This window comes from Pteropus vampyrus, unplaced genomic scaffold (assembly GCF_000151845.1).
Source record: "Pteropus vampyrus isolate Shadow unplaced genomic scaffold, Pvam_2.0 Scaffold85, whole genome shotgun sequence".
Classification (NCBI taxonomy): domain Eukaryota; kingdom Metazoa; phylum Chordata; class Mammalia; order Chiroptera; family Pteropodidae; genus Pteropus; species Pteropus vampyrus.
The window spans coordinates 1,681,666-1,699,531 of NW_011888866.1; the positions used below are offsets into that span (position 1 = coordinate 1,681,666).

The 17,866-nt window shown below is 32.8% G+C and overlaps 1 protein-coding gene across 2 annotated transcripts in view; it reads right to left on the bottom strand.

The window, feature by feature from the left end:
- USP3 (ubiquitin specific peptidase 3) overlaps nucleotides 1–17,866 on the bottom strand; it is an 80,445-nt gene that overhangs the window by 25,012 nt on the left and 37,567 nt on the right. For both annotated transcript variants that reach the window (XM_011363368.2, XM_023532526.1), the window contains 6 exons: nucleotides 13,170–13,253; nucleotides 11,119–11,200; nucleotides 9,820–9,902; nucleotides 8,488–8,601; nucleotides 6,480–6,593; nucleotides 709–855 (listed from right to left, as the gene is read on the bottom strand). In XM_011363368.2, the coding sequence (XP_011361670.1) occupies nucleotides 709–855; nucleotides 6,480–6,593; nucleotides 8,488–8,601; nucleotides 9,820–9,902; nucleotides 11,119–11,200; nucleotides 13,170–13,253 (624 nt within the window). The remainder of the gene's footprint in view (nucleotides 1–708; nucleotides 856–6,479; nucleotides 6,594–8,487; nucleotides 8,602–9,819; nucleotides 9,903–11,118; nucleotides 11,201–13,169; nucleotides 13,254–17,866) is intronic.

The window sequence follows — 17,866 nt, forward strand, 5'->3', positions numbered from 1 at the left end:
TTTGGAGAGTTCATCTTTTAAATCCCTCTCTTGCATAGGTCAACACAAAACTTTCCAAAAATTTGAACAAAAGCGAACTATAATTAACCAAAATCCAGGCTGAAATATCAGTAAAACATCCCTGCCTCAAGCAAAATAAATGTTCTAATCTCAATGTATATTTTGAAATATTAGTACTTGGAAAAGCAATCCAAAAGGTTTGTTTCATTCACATAGAGGTAAGAAAATATTCTGAGAATTTACAAATGCCTCAGTTTCATTAAAGGACAGATATACTTTAGGAAAATTCAAGTTCAAAATAAGGCTTTAGAATTCAAATTAAAATATCACTTTAAAATATTTTAAGCTTTTGTTTTTAGTGAACAAATACAATTATTTTAGTATATCAAAACTATCTCCCACCCATTATTCAGTACATTTGGAGGAAATTTTTTAACTTCTAAATTGTACAAATATATATTTTTTAAGTTTTAAAATAATCTATACCAAATAATAATAATCAGAATTACCAAGATGCAAATACAAAATGCCTCTGGTCTAAGAAGCAGGAGGCATGTGCCAGTACACTTGGTTATAAAGTTCAAGTGCATGAAAGTCTCAGCAAAGGTCCAAGAAAACGCTCTACCTTCCATCATGAATCTAACAAACAATAACACCAACAGAAATGTCTGAGGTCCTTCAAAAAGATAAAAAGAAACTAAACCTTACATGCAACATTTGTTACTTGCAGACAGAGTGGAATTCTCCTGCAGAATTGCTGAGCGGGAAACGCCATTGAATCCGCCCTGGAGTTCCAAGTGCAGGTGGTCCAAAAGGTAGCGCATAAATTCATGGGCATCCTGCTGCTGATAGCCCCTTGAAACAAAAAGAAACGGTTTGTCACTGGGGAGGCTCCACGTGCCCAGCCAAACAGGCAGGAGGGAAAAGCACTGGGAATGGCTGTCCCCGTGAACTCAGAGCACAGTGAGGCTCCCTGACTCCTCATCCCCACTTGTTCCGTGTTTTACACATAAAATTTCTCAACAAGAAAAAATTCTACTGCTTAAAAACAAGTTCAAAAACACAGAATATTAGAGCTCATTGGACTTGTAGTGATCTCAATTGACCTCACTTTAAAGATGAGAAAAATTGAGGGGCAAAACAAGGAGTGTGTGTGATTTGCCTAAAGTCCTACAAGAGAGTAGTAACAGGGATGGGACTGACTATAACCAATGTTTTCTGGATAGACACTATACCGCTGGACCCTCTAGAAAGGTGCTCAAAATTTCCTATCATAACCTCACTGGAAAAGTAGGTCTAAGCCACCACTACATAAAGAGTTAAAAGCTAATTTTTTAGATTAGAAGATAATAATTTTTAAATGCTGGCGGACAGGAAAAAAAAATTATCTAAAAAGTTAAAGATGTCTAACATTCTATACTTGCATCTTAATCTTTGACTCAAAAGACATCTTTTAAATAAACACTTTAAAAATGCATTGACTCATACATAGTTAATTATTCTCTATCTTAAAACTTGAACATATACAGTAACATATTCTTAGGTTACTTCTTATACTATATTCAGACAGAAACTTATATGGAATTCTTATACAGATCACTGACAAGTAAACATAAATGAAGGCTGATAGAAAATGAAGTTGGTAGAATTGGAAGGTCACAGAGGTTTAGGTAGATAAAATAAATCAAGCAATGAAATATAAAGTACTTTCATAAAACTATGGATAGAAAAGACTTATGCCTATATTTTGCCATCATGGAAGGTTCTCTTTAATCTATCCTCTAAATTTCAAATTTTTCTGGCCTGATCTTGAGTCAAAATTTCCACCACTCTTCCAGGAAATGGAAATGGTCCCATAAGCAAAATTTCTTTCAACCAGAGTTTCCCTCAATATATATTTTCCCCCTTTTCCTGAAATTTCTTCTAGAAATTGTAAATTATGAAAACAATCTGCCTAAGCAATGGAACTTAAATCAGAAGTCACTTGAGCTCGTTTCGGCAGCACATATACTAAATAAGAAGTTACTTTAGCACTATAATTTTTTTCTGAACTATTTAGCAACCAAATATCAATGTATGTCAAGTTTTTCCTCTAAGTTTTATATGAATAAAAATATTAAAATTCACAGCCAATAATATTCAAAATTGGTAGTTCCTTTATATATCTAAGGAGGTGCTTTAAACTTTTTCAATACATCTTTTTTTTCACGATTTAAAAGTACTATTAGTATTTTAGGTCATATCCGAAATTCTATCATACATAAAAGTTTCATTTTCTCACCAAAATAACCTGATATCTAATCATCATGTGTCTAAAATGGATCATAACTACCACTACCTTGTAGTTATGCCGATTTGCATTTCCATCAAACACATTTAAACACTTTTAAAACACCTTCTTCCCAATGTACATTAATGTTTCCAATCACACCATGATCCTCTTTTCTGATATCAAAATATATTATTTTCTAATGTTACCTTTATCATTAGAAACATGTTTTTGACCTACATGAGATCATGGAACACTCAGCTGTTTGTAAAGTTAAGTTATGGGTTTCTGCTTTAATTTGTGATCTTTACCAGAAAACAGTCTAAGACTAGGAAAATTTTCTGATTCTGTCTAAAGAGACATTTATACTTCCATTTTTAAACACTTAAATAAAATCTTTCATTGAGTATCTGAAAGTCTTAATATATATTATTTAATACGTTACTTTCAAAAAACTTAAGTTAGCTTTTCAATTAATTCCCAATTATACAATCTGGGCTTCAGAGTTTCCTCTGTAGTCAATTTAGGTTTCTCTTGTTTGGTAATCATGTTAAAGGAAACACTCCTCACGTTTGGGTACAATGTTTATGTTTTATACACAAATCATTTCAGTGATGTCACCCAAACAGGTGGTTGTGAGTTAGTGAAAAACTGGATTTATGAGGAACCAACTGGTATCTCTGTGACAGTATTAAGAGAGAAAAAAGAGGGAAATAGCTATCTCCAATATTAATACTGTTCCTTATCTTCACGTGTCTGTGACCTTGAAATTACCTCCTTTTTCTTAGTGTCTACAGAAAATCTGTTATAAACATGCTGTGAGATTGGAGGATACACCGTAAATATAAAAAGCCTAAAAGATCATGAATCATCCTTTCTGAATGAGGGGGCTGAGAAAGAGGGGCATTGCTGAAGCAAATGTATAGGAACACGGGGGCAAATGGCTCCTCACAATAATTTTGGCACAATGAGGCAAGCCGTATGTACCCAAATCCTGAAAACGAAATGCTCCAATAAAGAATGATCAACGAAAATGCTACTTTGCTGCTGGCTTGAGTGGGAAAAACAGACATTCCAAATAATCAAAGACACCACAGAATACAGACATGTACTAGTACTTGTATGATGACCCAACACGCACAATTGTGACATCATACACCTGTACATTACTGATTATTCTCTGTTTTGGCATTACCAGTACATCATGTGTAAAATGGCAAAGACCAATAAGGAACAGGACATGAATCTATGGAATCAAATTTTATCATTCTAAAACAAAGTCTTCTAAAATACCTAGGACACACTAGAATTTTAAGTTATGTTCATATTTAAAGTATCTCATAAAAGAATTCTAAATTATTGTTTTGTCTGAATTATCTTCAAAATCAAAATCAGGTAAATTTAGCTATTTCTATCCAGTATGTCATCAATCATGGTGCATTTCTTCAAGACAAAAACACAAGAAAATGGAAATTTCAAAAAATGATTTTTTTGTTTACACACAGACAAAAACTACAATAAGCAAAATTCCTAGTTAAAAGAACTGATAGTTTAAATATAAAATATCAACTGCATAGTATTTGTTAAAGTTCTCTATTTACAAATACCCACAGATTATTGTTAAATTAAAATATCACGAGTAAACATCTATTGTATACAAAATCTATATTTTCTAAAAAGCCAAGTAGAATATTTAGCAAATATAAGAATGTTTCAGTAATATTCATCCATCATCTTTAAACATTAATTACAATAAGAACTAATTTTTAAAAAACTAAAACAAGCTGGGGAAGTCAAGGCAAATATATTAAATCATTATACATGAAAGCAGCAATAGCACATAAGTGATATGAGGAACAGGGGAATAAATACCAGACCTGATCTGAATTATCAAGAGCCTTTCTTGGAGAATGAATATTAAGCTGGATGCTGAAAAAGAGATGGGACCACAAGGCAAATATCGTAGTCAGGAAGCCCATGACAAAGAGGGAGGCAATAAGATAAAACCATGTTAAAGAAAGCAAAGGCTAGCAGAAAAGACTATCAAATTACAAAAGCCAGTGTCTTTTGAGCCAGCAATTCTTTTAGATATCTGCATATATATGTATGAGACTATCCACTGCAGCAGTGTTTGAAACAGCAAAAGATAAAAAACAATCCTTATGATCACTGGTACGGGATTCTTACATAAATTATGATACAACCATAAAGTAGAAGTTTATGCAGCCATAAAATGGACTGAGAAAGCTATTTATATACTAATATGAATCATCTCAAAGTAGGAAAAAAAGGACGTTGCAATTTATGTTAAAAATCACACACTATTGTTTATACACACACAGAATATCACTGAAAGGATACACAATAATCTAGTAACTATGGTTGTTTCCAGAAAGCAAAATGAAAGGCTGGGGAATAGAGTAAAAGAAAAAACTTTCATTGCATATCATTTTTTTATCTTTCGAAATTTTAAATTATCTGTATTTTGCCTATTGAAAAAAAAATTTTAACTTTAAGGTATTTTATGGTCTAGAAAAGGAAAAACGGCATACTGGGAAGCCATAAGAAGTATGGCTATAGGTATAGCAGTCTCCCCTTACTCTTTGATTACATGAAAATGGGGAACGATCTCAATTATTATAGAACTAAGAGAAAGTCTTGCTAAGAACACAAGCAACCAATTATCATTGCTAAGAACACAAGCAACCAATTATCATTGGTCATCAAGAAAAAAATCTAAGAGTTCTTGTGTATTAGGAATCACTGTGGAAGCTCCATGCCAAATTCCTCAACCTAGTTACCGCTTCCCAAAATTCTTTCCCTTCATTGGTAGGAATATTAGAATGTGTAAAATTAAGCAGCTACAAAATAAATCATGCTCACAGTTGGGCTACAGAAACTAGAAAAGGCAGAGATGTGGGCAGATTTAAAGGAAAAGTAGAATTCTATTGAATAAAAGTTTCATGCTTCTAAATTTCCAACTAAGAATGAGGGACCTGAGTCACCACAGGGACCAAGCAGAACAGTATAAATTCAGTGTTGGGCCTCACTCAGACATGTGGACAAATTCCTGTAAGCATATCTATCATTAACCAACCCCCCAAAAACCTGGGTTCTAATACTGGTCCTATCATCTACTAGATGTATAAGACTGAACAAGTTGCGACCCCTCTCAGTTTTGTCTTCTTTAAAATGGGACTAACGCTTCCTATCCTGACAAGAAATTTGTGTTCTTTAATGCAGATCAGATATAAAATGCAGATCAGATATACATGCAAGGCATGTAGTAGGCATTCAATAAATATATTTTTATATAATAATAAACCACAAAGATTAAATCTCTATCAAGAGAGTAACTAGGTGACTATGTTAGAAATTTTATATTAAGTAACAACAATTACAACTTACAATTCTTTGAAATTGTGATCTTTTAAATATTTCTCTATATTACCAATATATCTAAACTACTATTAGGCCAATAGAGCACAATATATACTAAGTTTTACTAGAGCATGCTGGTTAATAAAAAAAAAAGAGGTAGGTATATTAGGCACCAAATCATGACAAATAAAAACCATAACTTGCTTCAGAAGGATAAAATCAACAGAAGGTGGCAAGGCTGTTGTCAATCTGCTATTACCTGAATCCCTACAGGGGTGACTAACCTAGGAGAAGTAGCATCCTCTGATAGCAGGGCTGTTTCCCTACTCAAGCAAGGCTCGAGTAGTGATTCTACAGCCACATTAGGGTGGGACCCAGCTACCTTCTGGAAAGTGAATCCCAAAGGACTTGACTACAGTATTCTAAGACTTTCAGAACCCAGACCACAACAGTAAATATAATACCATGGATTCCTACTGATGACATTTAGATTTTTTTTAGTTGAAATAACAAGACAGTGTATGATGGCAATTATTCTTTATGAGATTTTGAAAGAATCAAGGAAATTTTACCCAGTATGTTTTCCTAGAGCACGTTATTATTTATAAGGGCTTTGTTTTTATAACAAAACACGCTACCCTTTGTTAAAGATATTACTAACATCTATTATTTAAACAAACATTTGTCTAGTCAGATATATCCAACTTCTGTTCTTCTCCTTCAAAAAAAAAAAAGCAATACCAGTCTTTATTATTTAGAACATCACCACTTCACTGCAAATTGTTTCAGGAACGCTGTGAAGACTAATCCTTCATTAAATAACACTTACCTAAAATTCGGCATAATCTTCCAAACAACATAAAATAAGGACTCTGGGCTAAATGCAGTTTGGCTACCCTGCCATAAAGCACAGAGTGTCTTTCTAAACTCTTCCACCAAAGACCTGGAAAAGAAAGAACACCACCCTTAGCATTAGTGAGAGACTACTATTTTAATGCATAATGTCCAATTGTCTAAAATTTATAATAATTATAAAATGAAAACATAAAAAGGGTACAGTCTCTTTTACGTCTAACAGTTAAGTAAGAGCATCTCAAAAACCCATGTAATGGAAGCAACCGAAGTGTCTTACGATAGATGACTGGCTAAAGAAGCTGTAGTACATATATACAATTGAATATTACTCAGCCATAAGAAGAGATGAAATACTGCCATTTGTGACAACATGGATGGACCTCGAGATAATCATGCTAAGTGAAATAAGCCAGATAGAAAAAGTTGAAAATCACATGATATCACTTATATGTGAGATATAAACCTGAAAGAAACAAATGAACAGGACAAACAAACAGAGACTCGTAGACATAGTCTATAGACTAGTGGTTACCGGAGGGTAGGAGGTTGGGGAGAACAGAGGAGGGGGAAGGTAGACGGGGTAAAGGGGGTCAAATATAGGGGGTAGGTGGAGGATGAGGTGGGTAAAGGGGATCAAATATATGGTAGCTGAAGGAAACTGGACTTTGGGTGGTAAACGCACAATAGAATATACAGATGTCAAATTATAATGTATACCTGAAAATTATATAATTGTATTAGCCAATATTACCGCAATAAACATAATTTAAAAAAAAAAGTATTAGACACAATACAGTAAAAAATAAATAAAATAAAAAATTCAGAGTCATGTAAAAAAAATCCATGTAAATAGCAGTAATTACTGATAAAACCAGTTTTTTAACCATGTGGTAAACTTCGAGCCCAAATACTGCCATATTTGTACAATAAAGCAATGGATAAGTTACAAACCAAATTATTTTAGAATGTACATTTTAAAAACTTGAAACAAATAATGGAATCTCCTCCTCCATCTGCTGCACTGTTCCTTCTTGCCCCTCACTAGGCACACTTCCCACACCTCAGTGTGTGACCATCTGCTCCTCTCTGCCCCAGAGAGTTCATCTGGCCACAAAGCTTCAATACTCAACTCTATACCAATTACTCTTAAAAATCCAAATCTAAAAGCCAGAATTTCTCATGACCACTTTTATTCACGTTTCTCCAGTTCCAACAGGAATTTTCTACTGGACGTCCTCTTGTCATTTCAGACTCAATGGGTACTAAACCTTCTCTCTGTTCTCTCCCTACTGTCCTCCAATACCCATTTTCCTCTTCTCCCATAGGAACAGAACTTCTGCTTTTCTCTTGGCATACGAACTCCTGGAATATAAAACTTTGAGTGTGTCCAAATTCTGAGAAACTTCCTCAAAGAGAAAGAGTAGTCTTTATAACTACTTCCTTCTTCCTTCTAGCTGGAATGAGGATGAAATGGTGACACTCCAGCACCATCTTAGACTATGTGGCTGAGAGCCCCACACTGAATTTGAATACATTGGCTTGCAACAATCACCTGTCAATTTTTTCCCTGCTCCATATCAATTAAAAATTAACTGTATTGCCTTGTAATTAATTTGATGACTACAAATTAATTTTACTATCCAAGATAGGTTTACCTAACACTATCGGACAAATGAATTCACAAAGACTAATGATATTCATGCTGGTCTATACATACTGTATTTCACATACAGATGTCAATTTTAGAATGTCCAAATTCACGAAAACTCAATAAGTAGAGTGCTAAATTTACCTTGCCTATTAGGTAAATACAAATAAAAGAATTCCAACAATTATTAAGATTACCAGCTGCTTAATACAATTTTTAGAAGAGGTTTTTAAAATGCATGTGCCTATGAATGCACATAATGCAATGGAAATCACCAGTAAGAGTCATTTGTTTTGTAGCTCAAAGCCAGAAAGGACATATTTTTAGAACTCACACATTGTTATCCCCTTGGCTCCTGGTGTGGTATGTTCGCCTTCCTGCAGTCTTCCCGTTCCTTAACTCCACAGCAGGCAATTCTTTGAAATAACAGCAAAACTGCTCAATGTTACTATTTTAAAAGGAAGGAAGAAAATTATTTAAAAAAAAAAATTTCATAGGACTGTAAAGAAAGTTCCATGAAACTCCACTGGGATTTTAAAAATGTGATCTTTCAATTTCTCACGTAAGTTATACTTGATGTAATCTCTTAATATAAGTTTCTTCATTAAGTTTCCTCATTTAATCCAAGAAAACAGTATAGATAATTTTGTAGAACTGAACACAGATGTTAAAGCAAAATCTCTGTTAAAAAAAATCCTTAATTCTTGCCCTCTACCCTTCACCTATAGGTTGTCACTGTTTCTTTCTTCTCAGGGTGCTTGTTTCCAAGTGTCCAATAATTTCCTCAAATAAAAACCATGAACCCATCATATTGTTTAGATATACTATACATAGTAATAAAGGGAATTCAGTAGTGACTAAAATTTCTTCTCTGAGCAAAACTGGATAAGCTGAGAGACAGTACCCTTAAGGAGAGATCAAATATGGCTTCTGCTCCTTATTAGCAAGGTAGCCTTAGGAAGATAATTTATTCTGGCCTTTGATGCCTCATCAAAATCTAAAAGTATACAATTTTCAAAATAATTTATTCTACATAACTTAGGTCAGCCTTGTTGGCCATCTTATTTTTACTGCTTATCTAACATTCTGAAGATCTTCTAAACATCCACTCTTATGACCACACTTAAGACTCAACTAATTGAAAGAAGTTCTCTGAACAAGATTCCCTGTAGCCCACACCATATCTATCTCACACCATATCTACCTCAGGGCCAGTGAGCTTTTACATTTTTAAAGAGTTGTTTAAAAGGGCAGGAGGGTATAGAAGGGAGAAGAGTATGTGAGAGACTGTATGTGGCATGAAAGATTAAAAATATTTATTTAATCTGGCCTCTCACAGAAAAAGTTTGCTGGTCTCTGCTTTAGCCTATTCAAGAAGCAATTGGAAATAAATAATAACAGCCAACAGTTATTTACTGCTAGGCACTGTTCTAATAAGCACTTTATATAAATTAGATTATTTAATCGTCCCAACTACTCTGTGAGGTAGAACCATTATCCCCAGTTTTACTGATGAGAAAGCTAAGGTACAGGGAATTGAAGTAACTTGCCCCAAACCATATGACTAGAATTAGTGGCAGCAACAGGATCTAAACCCAGGGCCTCTGCTCTTAATCATTCCACTAGAAACTAACGTCAGATAATTAAGCTCTGGCTATAACATTACCTGAGCGACTGAAGAATGGCATTCATGAAACACGTGTTTCCCAAATTCCGAAGGCCTGTGGCACAAATGGCAGTGGTGCTTCCCTGTAAAATGGGACAAGAGGCCATCAGTAATGCCAAGAGAAGGCAGACTATTTCAAACATCAAAGCAAAGCAAAGGCTTATATTTGAAACTCTAGCAACAAGTCCATTTGAAATTAGTCTTTTCCTGTCCAATTAATATTTCAAACTTGGTTTCTACTCTCTGTATTAGGTGTCTGGATATTTTTAGAAGGTTGTTTCTAATCCTGGGATTGTTCTGAATGGGAGTATCTGATGGGAGCTTATGAGTAAATCAGCATTAATAAGTACTATGCAGTACACAATGCAAAAACCAGGAAAATCCTTAAAAGAAATAAAGTTTAAGACTTACTGCCTTTACAAATTCTATTAAAACTACTACGAATTGAAAAAAAATATATATATATATCCCAAGTATTTCTATCTCTAAACTTTTAACTCTAAGCCATGCATAAATGACCCAATACATGTCTTCCTAGCAATAGGATATCAGTCTTAAAAAACTGCCTGAACTTCCCTTAAAGTCTAAGGCTTGGTTTTCTGATTAGCTCTACAAATGCGCCACGATGTCTGAATACTACACCTGAGAAGTGAATCTACCAATTCAACTCGAAGCATCTCTGCCCATAATTTAGATGGCCAGAGAACACTTTGGCTCTTTCTTCCACAAAATCATAACACTTTAAGTGTATTTAAACATAGCTAGAATGACACCAAAGAAGTAGATACAGGGCAAAATTGCTGGTGTATTTAAAAATATTTAGTAATTAAAAAATTTTGCTAATCTATTAATGGCTCATACAGCTGATAACAGTTATCAGAATGAGAAAGCATATTCATTTATGGTGAAGTTGTATTAATGAAGTCCTAAGAAATAAAGGACAGAAATTTCAGACTCACAGACTTTGCACTCGGGGCCTTTAATGAAAGAAAGCAAGGATCTTTGGATCCTATAGAAACGCAGTAATAAGGTACATAGGTAGGCATTAAGAACCCAATGCTTGCTAAGGCAGAGGAATAATACAGTAGTAATCTTAACGGAAGAAAGGTACTGACAGATGGACTCACTGACGTATCACACCAAGAATCATTAGTACAAGTGACAAACATTTTATAAAATATTCCAATTCCAAGGCATACACTTATAAGAGTTTATAAAGGGCAACACTAATGTTGAAGTTATAAAGCAGTGACTAGATCTCAACCAATTGTTATATTTGAATAAATTTTAATTACTTACATTCACTTTTAATAACTTGCTGTTTAGTGATGAGTTTTCCAAAAGTTTTCTTTTCCTATGCCTGTCAGCTGTGAAAGCTGAGCTATTAAAACACAAATAGTCAAAAAGACATTAATACACACCAAGATAAAGAATAAATGTGGCTGTTCTAAGTGTCTAGGGTATGGAGCTCTGGCTAGCTGCTTAGTCAGGCCAGGAAATGACCTGTTATGCCTCTGTGGCCCACAAGCATTGAAGTAACTTGAGGAATTCCACTTCCCTTGGAAATCCCCATTGCTCCTCCCACAAGGTGGGACTGACAGCTGCCACCATCAGGTACTTCCAAGAAAAGCTGGCCAAGAAGATAAAATCTGTGTGACAATTAATCCCTCTCTACCACCACTCGATCTGCCTAATCAATTGTGAAGCTTCAAAGATGAAAACATCTATTCCTCATATGATTCTGTGATTTAACATTGTCTTAAATACTGTGCTACTTCTTTCTCAATTTTGTTCATTTGTCATCATAGATATAATCTCAGTTTGCAGAATGATAAATTAGAGGCATGTATAAATTCATTTGATCCAGCTATGCTACAAAGAATATTCTAAAACTAATCCTAATTAGCACAGAAATTCTGAATTAAAATTATTTAAAGTTTTCTTGATGAAAGATATTTTGCTTAAAATTTATCAGAAAGCAATTCCTATCTTCAAAGTTCACTTTAAAATTATATATCAGGAGAACTAATCTAAAGGAGGTAAAATCATCATTAAATGACACAGACTTTTAAAAGTCTGCTAAATATTTCTCATCTTCTACAAGTACCAGGCTAATCTAAAGTAAATACATAATTACTTTTCTTTCCAGAATTTCCAGAAGAACTATAATGTCTTTGGAACATCAGATCTAGTAACAGTTGCTTCAAATCTAAAAATAATCTTAAGAAACATGTCTTCAGGACTTTGTTCAAATTAAAGGGAGAAAGCACTCTGAAAAAGAGAGGAGCCCAAAGATGACAAGCCAAAAAGTACTTAACACCAAAGTGTTTTAATTAGTTTAGAATTTAAAGAAATCTATTCTTCTTTCCTTATCAGCTTTATAATCTATTTAGTCAAAGAGACATGCATAAAGACTTTGGTTAACCATAGCTATAAAGTGTTTCACTTGAAAACCGTATGTGATTTCCTCTTGGTATACAATTTAAAAACATTTTATTGGCTTTACGTTTATGTTTGCTTTTGGCATGTTCTCACAATACCTTTTATATATCAACTGTCAAAATAAATTAGATGGCACCTGATGATTGGGGGTGATTTACACAAATTTCACTTGACTCAGCAGTCATTCCAGAGCTATGCTTCTATCCACTGTAGCTTCAAAGGCATTGCTATTTGGGTTTCTGTTTAACTGCCTGAATTTTGAGTCCAATGAGTTTTATCTGAATGGCCTATTTGGCTACAGCAAGGAAATTCTATTCGCATAAGTATTTTAATTTCTTTATGATGCTAAAACATTTCACAGCTTCTTGTAATTTCAAGTGATATAAAAGGCCTAACCAAAAAAAAAAAAGGGGGGGGGAAAGCTGGGATCTTGTGCTATCACATAGATGCAAAGTGCACGATAATATAATTAAGCCTAATTTCCCTTAAAAATAATGCATAAATTTTAGTGCTTCTAAGATGACCTCACATTTGATAAGAATTTTCTAATATCAAAAGTAACTCTATAATGATTTTATACTGTCTTTTTCCCTTTCCTTGCACTCCAAAATTCCCCCTTCAAATAAATTTTGTACCTTACAAACTGATAGGTTATAACTAAAAAAACAGGCTCTAGGGCCCTTGAATATGGTTTATGACAAATACTAAATAAAAGAAATACTGAGCTATTTACCATTAGCTATGGTACAGTTTCAGATTTTCAAACTCAAAGCTTTTTTCATTAATATTTCAATCACACTAAAAACATGATGAAGTTATGGAATTCATAAACAAAAATTCCACTCAAAGATCTGAAAGACCCCAGAACCCCAGTACATCCCCTTTCTTTCCCAAAGCCTATTACTTACTTTTCCAAGTTCTGTAAGTGTTCTCTGACTTTCTGTACCAGTCCCAGCTTGGTGTCATTAACCACAAAATCATCACAGCGATAACTGCAAGAAAAATATTCATCAATGTGTGTAAGGAGCTTGAGGAAACCACAGTAATGAAATCACTAAAAGGCTTGGCTGCTGCCAAGATGATCACATGGCTCTGCAGGGAGTTACTGCTGGTGGTAAGTTTAAAGAGGACTTGGAATCCACAATGGAATGTTTTTTATGAGCCTTTTTAAAAAGCCACGTAGGCAATGAACACTAGCTTCTTTTCACATTTTTATTCAAAAGCTCTTCAATTCCTTCTTTGAAAATGAAATAAGCTGTTACATGTGTTACATTCTTTTTAATGTCGCACAATATATGGAAAATGAAATAAAAAGCACCAATTCTGTTCACAAAGCTTTAAGGTGATACTTCTCAACTCAAATTAATGGAGAAATTGGGGAGAGGAGAGATTTAAATGAAAAGCAGAGAAAAGGTAACTAACCTGTAGAGATAGTTGAATTAAAAAAAAAAATAAAGCTATACATTTTAAACATGATTTAATTAAAATCAATTGAATTCAGATGGTTAACAATGAATCTTTTCATTCAGAGGTACAAGAAAACAATGAGTACATCTTTTAGGAAACCAGTAACTGCTTTGAAGAAAGTTTTTGTTTGTTTGTTTGTTTGTTTGTTTTAATTTTTTAGGCGAGGCACCCTTGGTTGACCTTACAGATTGCAAGGACATTGTCATCTTACAATCCCTTATTTTTTATTTTTATATTTTATGCCTACAGCACCTGGTCTTCCTAAGTGAAAGAATGATGTTTTAAGGTGTTCTTTAAAACTGATATTGTTCGTGTGCGTGTGTGTTTGTGAGAGAGAGAGAAAGACAGAGACAGACAGAGATAATGAAACTTCAACAAGTCAATAAGCAAATAATATAAGGAATCAAACAACATAAACTTTAACTTGTACATTAGCATTCAATTTTTTTCGTGGGATAAGGCCAATTTTAACAAAAACTACTTTCATAACTACCAAAGAATAATAATAACATTGCCATTCTGAGCAAATAAAACTGAATGCATACCTATTAGTAAAAATTAAGTCATTTCTAACAAATCCAAAAACCATTTCTTACATATCTGAAACCAATCTATAAAAAACTGAGAAGAGGATGAGGGAAAGTAATTTTTTAAAAAAGATTACACACAAAAGCGTGGCTTCTATCTTTTATTTGCAGAAGTCAAAATTATTTAACATCCACCTCTCCCATTACCTGACTACCTATCCATCAATCAAGAGTCTAATCTACTCTCCAAATTCCTAGGGTTAATCCCTAACATTTCCACAAATAGCAAAACCTATCCTTACATCCTAGACTGTTTCTCTATTATCAAATACCAGCAATGTTAGGAGAATAATTATCAGCTTTATGACAAATATGTAAATAAATGAAACGTTTTAAGTCTTTGCTTCCTCTCAGCATAAATATTAAGAGAGTAAAGTCTACTCTGTTTAAATTTGGGCTTAAGGCACTTGGTTCCTCCATGAACGTTAAGCATTCATGGAAGAAGGAAATTGCATTATTAGTCTAACTCCTTATATTTTCATTTTATGTTTGCATCTATTTATGCATGTATTTCAGATAAAACAATACTCGGTTTAAAACAAAAACAACTCCAAATGCTAGTGTTCATCTTGGAAATAAAGTCTAAGAGAAAATTTAGACCACCTTTCATTGTATTTACAAAATGCCCTACCATCTAATTGAAAAGTGAACCCATTAACCTCTACCAAAAAAATGGGCTTTGTTTAGAAACAAACTGTTTCATATTAAATGAAATAACTGATCCTTTTCTTATTAATTTTTTTTGGCATGACATGGATTCATCCTGAAATAAAATTAACTTTACATATGTTAAAGTAGTATTTTCATATATTGAAATTTAGTTTAATTTTTGGGCTTGCTCCACTCTAACTAATCTGGCTTAACTGGGTCTAGTTGCTTCATCTCTCCGAACTTTTATCATTAAAGTTGAGTAACTTGCTGTAGACTCTAGAGCTGTGCTAATGTGGCTAGTGCAACTGAGGAACTGAATTTTAATTTTTTAAATCAATACAAAATTTTACTTAACTGAAGCACTATAAAATATTTTTCCATTAAACACAACTTTATGGTTTCGCTTTTATTATTACATCACATAAAATACAGCATAGTGCACACATTGGGTGCATGTCATTTCTAGTATTATACATGAGCAGACCACCAATCTAGTTTGTCAACAAATGATTCAATTAAAATTATTTTTCTATGCAACAATGTATCGCTAATGTGTTTTTTTGAATATTTTATGTAGACAGTATAAGTTACAGTGATACCAATGTAAATCGCAATTGGTAGTAAAATTCAAATACTTATTATTTTAACCACAACATAATTATCTTTCTAGCTTAAAAATTAGGAATGAAAAAAATTTTAACTTTCAAATGAAGGCCCACTGATGAGGCAGAATCAAGTGAAGGTATGTCACAAATTTTACAAAGAACGGCAATTATGATTTGCTACAACAGAGTAAAAATAAATCAGCTGTGTAAAAAAATGTTTTAAGATAATAAACAGAGTGAATTTCAGCAAATGCATATTAATTTAATAAGGTGTCACCTCTCAACAGTCAAATATTAATCGATGAAAAAGGCGAAGGGATTAAGAAGTACAAATTGGTAATTACAAAATAGTCATGAGGATCTAAAGTACAGCATAGGGAATATAGTCAATAATATTGTAATAACTATGTATAGTGCCAGGTGGGTACTAATCAGGGAAATCACTTTGTAAATTATATAAATGTATAACCACTATGCTGTACATCTGAAACTAATATAAAATAATACTGAACATCAACTGCAATTGAAAAAAATAATGAAATTAGTCACAATCAAGAAAATTGGAATGAAATGTAGAACAAAAAAATTTTAACGATTATTAAAGGATTTGAGCTTGTACTTTTGGTCAGCTATAAAGTGGCTTGAATTATTACCCAAGAAAAAACTATTTTTAGATAGAGAAATGAAAAATCAAATTATTATTTCAGTTAAGTGAATTATGTTTAAAAATTTGAAAAGAATATAAAGAGTATTTTACAAGAAGTGAAAGATCTTTGATTGACCCACCAAGCATTTGTCAGTGAATAAAAGACCTAACAACATTAAAGATCAGTCAATTCAACATTTCAAAAATTGTAAGTACTTTTATTTTTAGCTTTAGATGAGTTTTACAAGACCAGAGATACTGGCCAATTAATATTTTTGATATGTTTTGTCTCAAATGACTTTCAAATTTACAAAGAAATCTTCATCTATTTGCAACCTGAGAAAGAATCGATCTCATATTGTGGATATTTTTTGTTTTACATCTGTCACTTTCAGCTAGATAAGAAAAAGTTTCCTATCAAGACAGACAATGGGCCAACTATGTGAGATCAAAATCTAGATTTACTGGAATTATTTCCCTTATTATATCTGTTCCACCAAATGATAACATATAGAAAATATCTGTACTCTGAAGTAGACTGTATTATGGATGCAGTTATTAAAATTGTTCAGTATACATGTGCAAATGCTATGAATCATCATCAGTTTATGGAACTGCTAAAAGAAATAGAAGATAATGAAGTTAATGACCACATCGTCTTTGCCAATGTTCATTACCTCAGTCATGAGTTTTACAAAGATATACTGTATTGCTAACTCTAATTCAAGATTTTCTTAAAACAAAAGAAACACCAATATTCAGTAGTCAGAGAAAAAACATCACAGTGTAATTTACATTGTTTCACCTACATCACAGTGCACATGAACAAGTTAAATTTAAAGTCCCAAGGAGAGAAAAAGCTTATTTGTGACCTAGCAAGACAGGTACAAGAATTTATGCTAAAATTTAAACTATTCATAATACAAAACAATAATAATTTTATACGTTTTTCAACATGAATAAATACACATAAAATTCCATTTATATTAACATTAAGTAAGTTGGCTGCAAAATCTATGAGAAGAATCAAAGAATGTTTTGTTGATATGGATAAATTTAGAGTCAATTTTCAGTTAATGCAGTGCCCTTTTGAATTCAATGTTGATAATACTGAGTTGTTACAAGAGTTAGTGGATTTACTTAGATGCAGTTTTGAAACTGATCTTTTTTAACTTCAGAGTCAAATCAATTGTTCGAAAAAATGAGTCAGTTTTGTCAATACAAATGCAAATATTACATAAACAGGTTTTTACACTTCATTAGAAAATTTTTAATAAATAGTGTTGGAACCTACATTTTTAACTGCAATTCTTATGACTCTTATGAAATACAGATCAAGCATTTCTAATGAAAATTTAGCCTCTGAATAGGGCTGTGGTGTAAGTACAAAATACACAATGGATTTTTGAAGGTTTCATATTAATAAAAAATGCAAACTATAATAATTTTATATTGATTACTGGTTGACATAATTATAATTTGGATAATGGGTTAAATAAAATTTACAATTTAAATAAGATATACAATTAAAATTAATCCACCTGTTTCTCTTTGCTTTTTTAATATGACTACTAGAAATTTTTAATTACATATGCGAGTTGTATTATTCCTGCTTGGACTGCACTGCTAGTCTAAAGGGTATCTAAGAC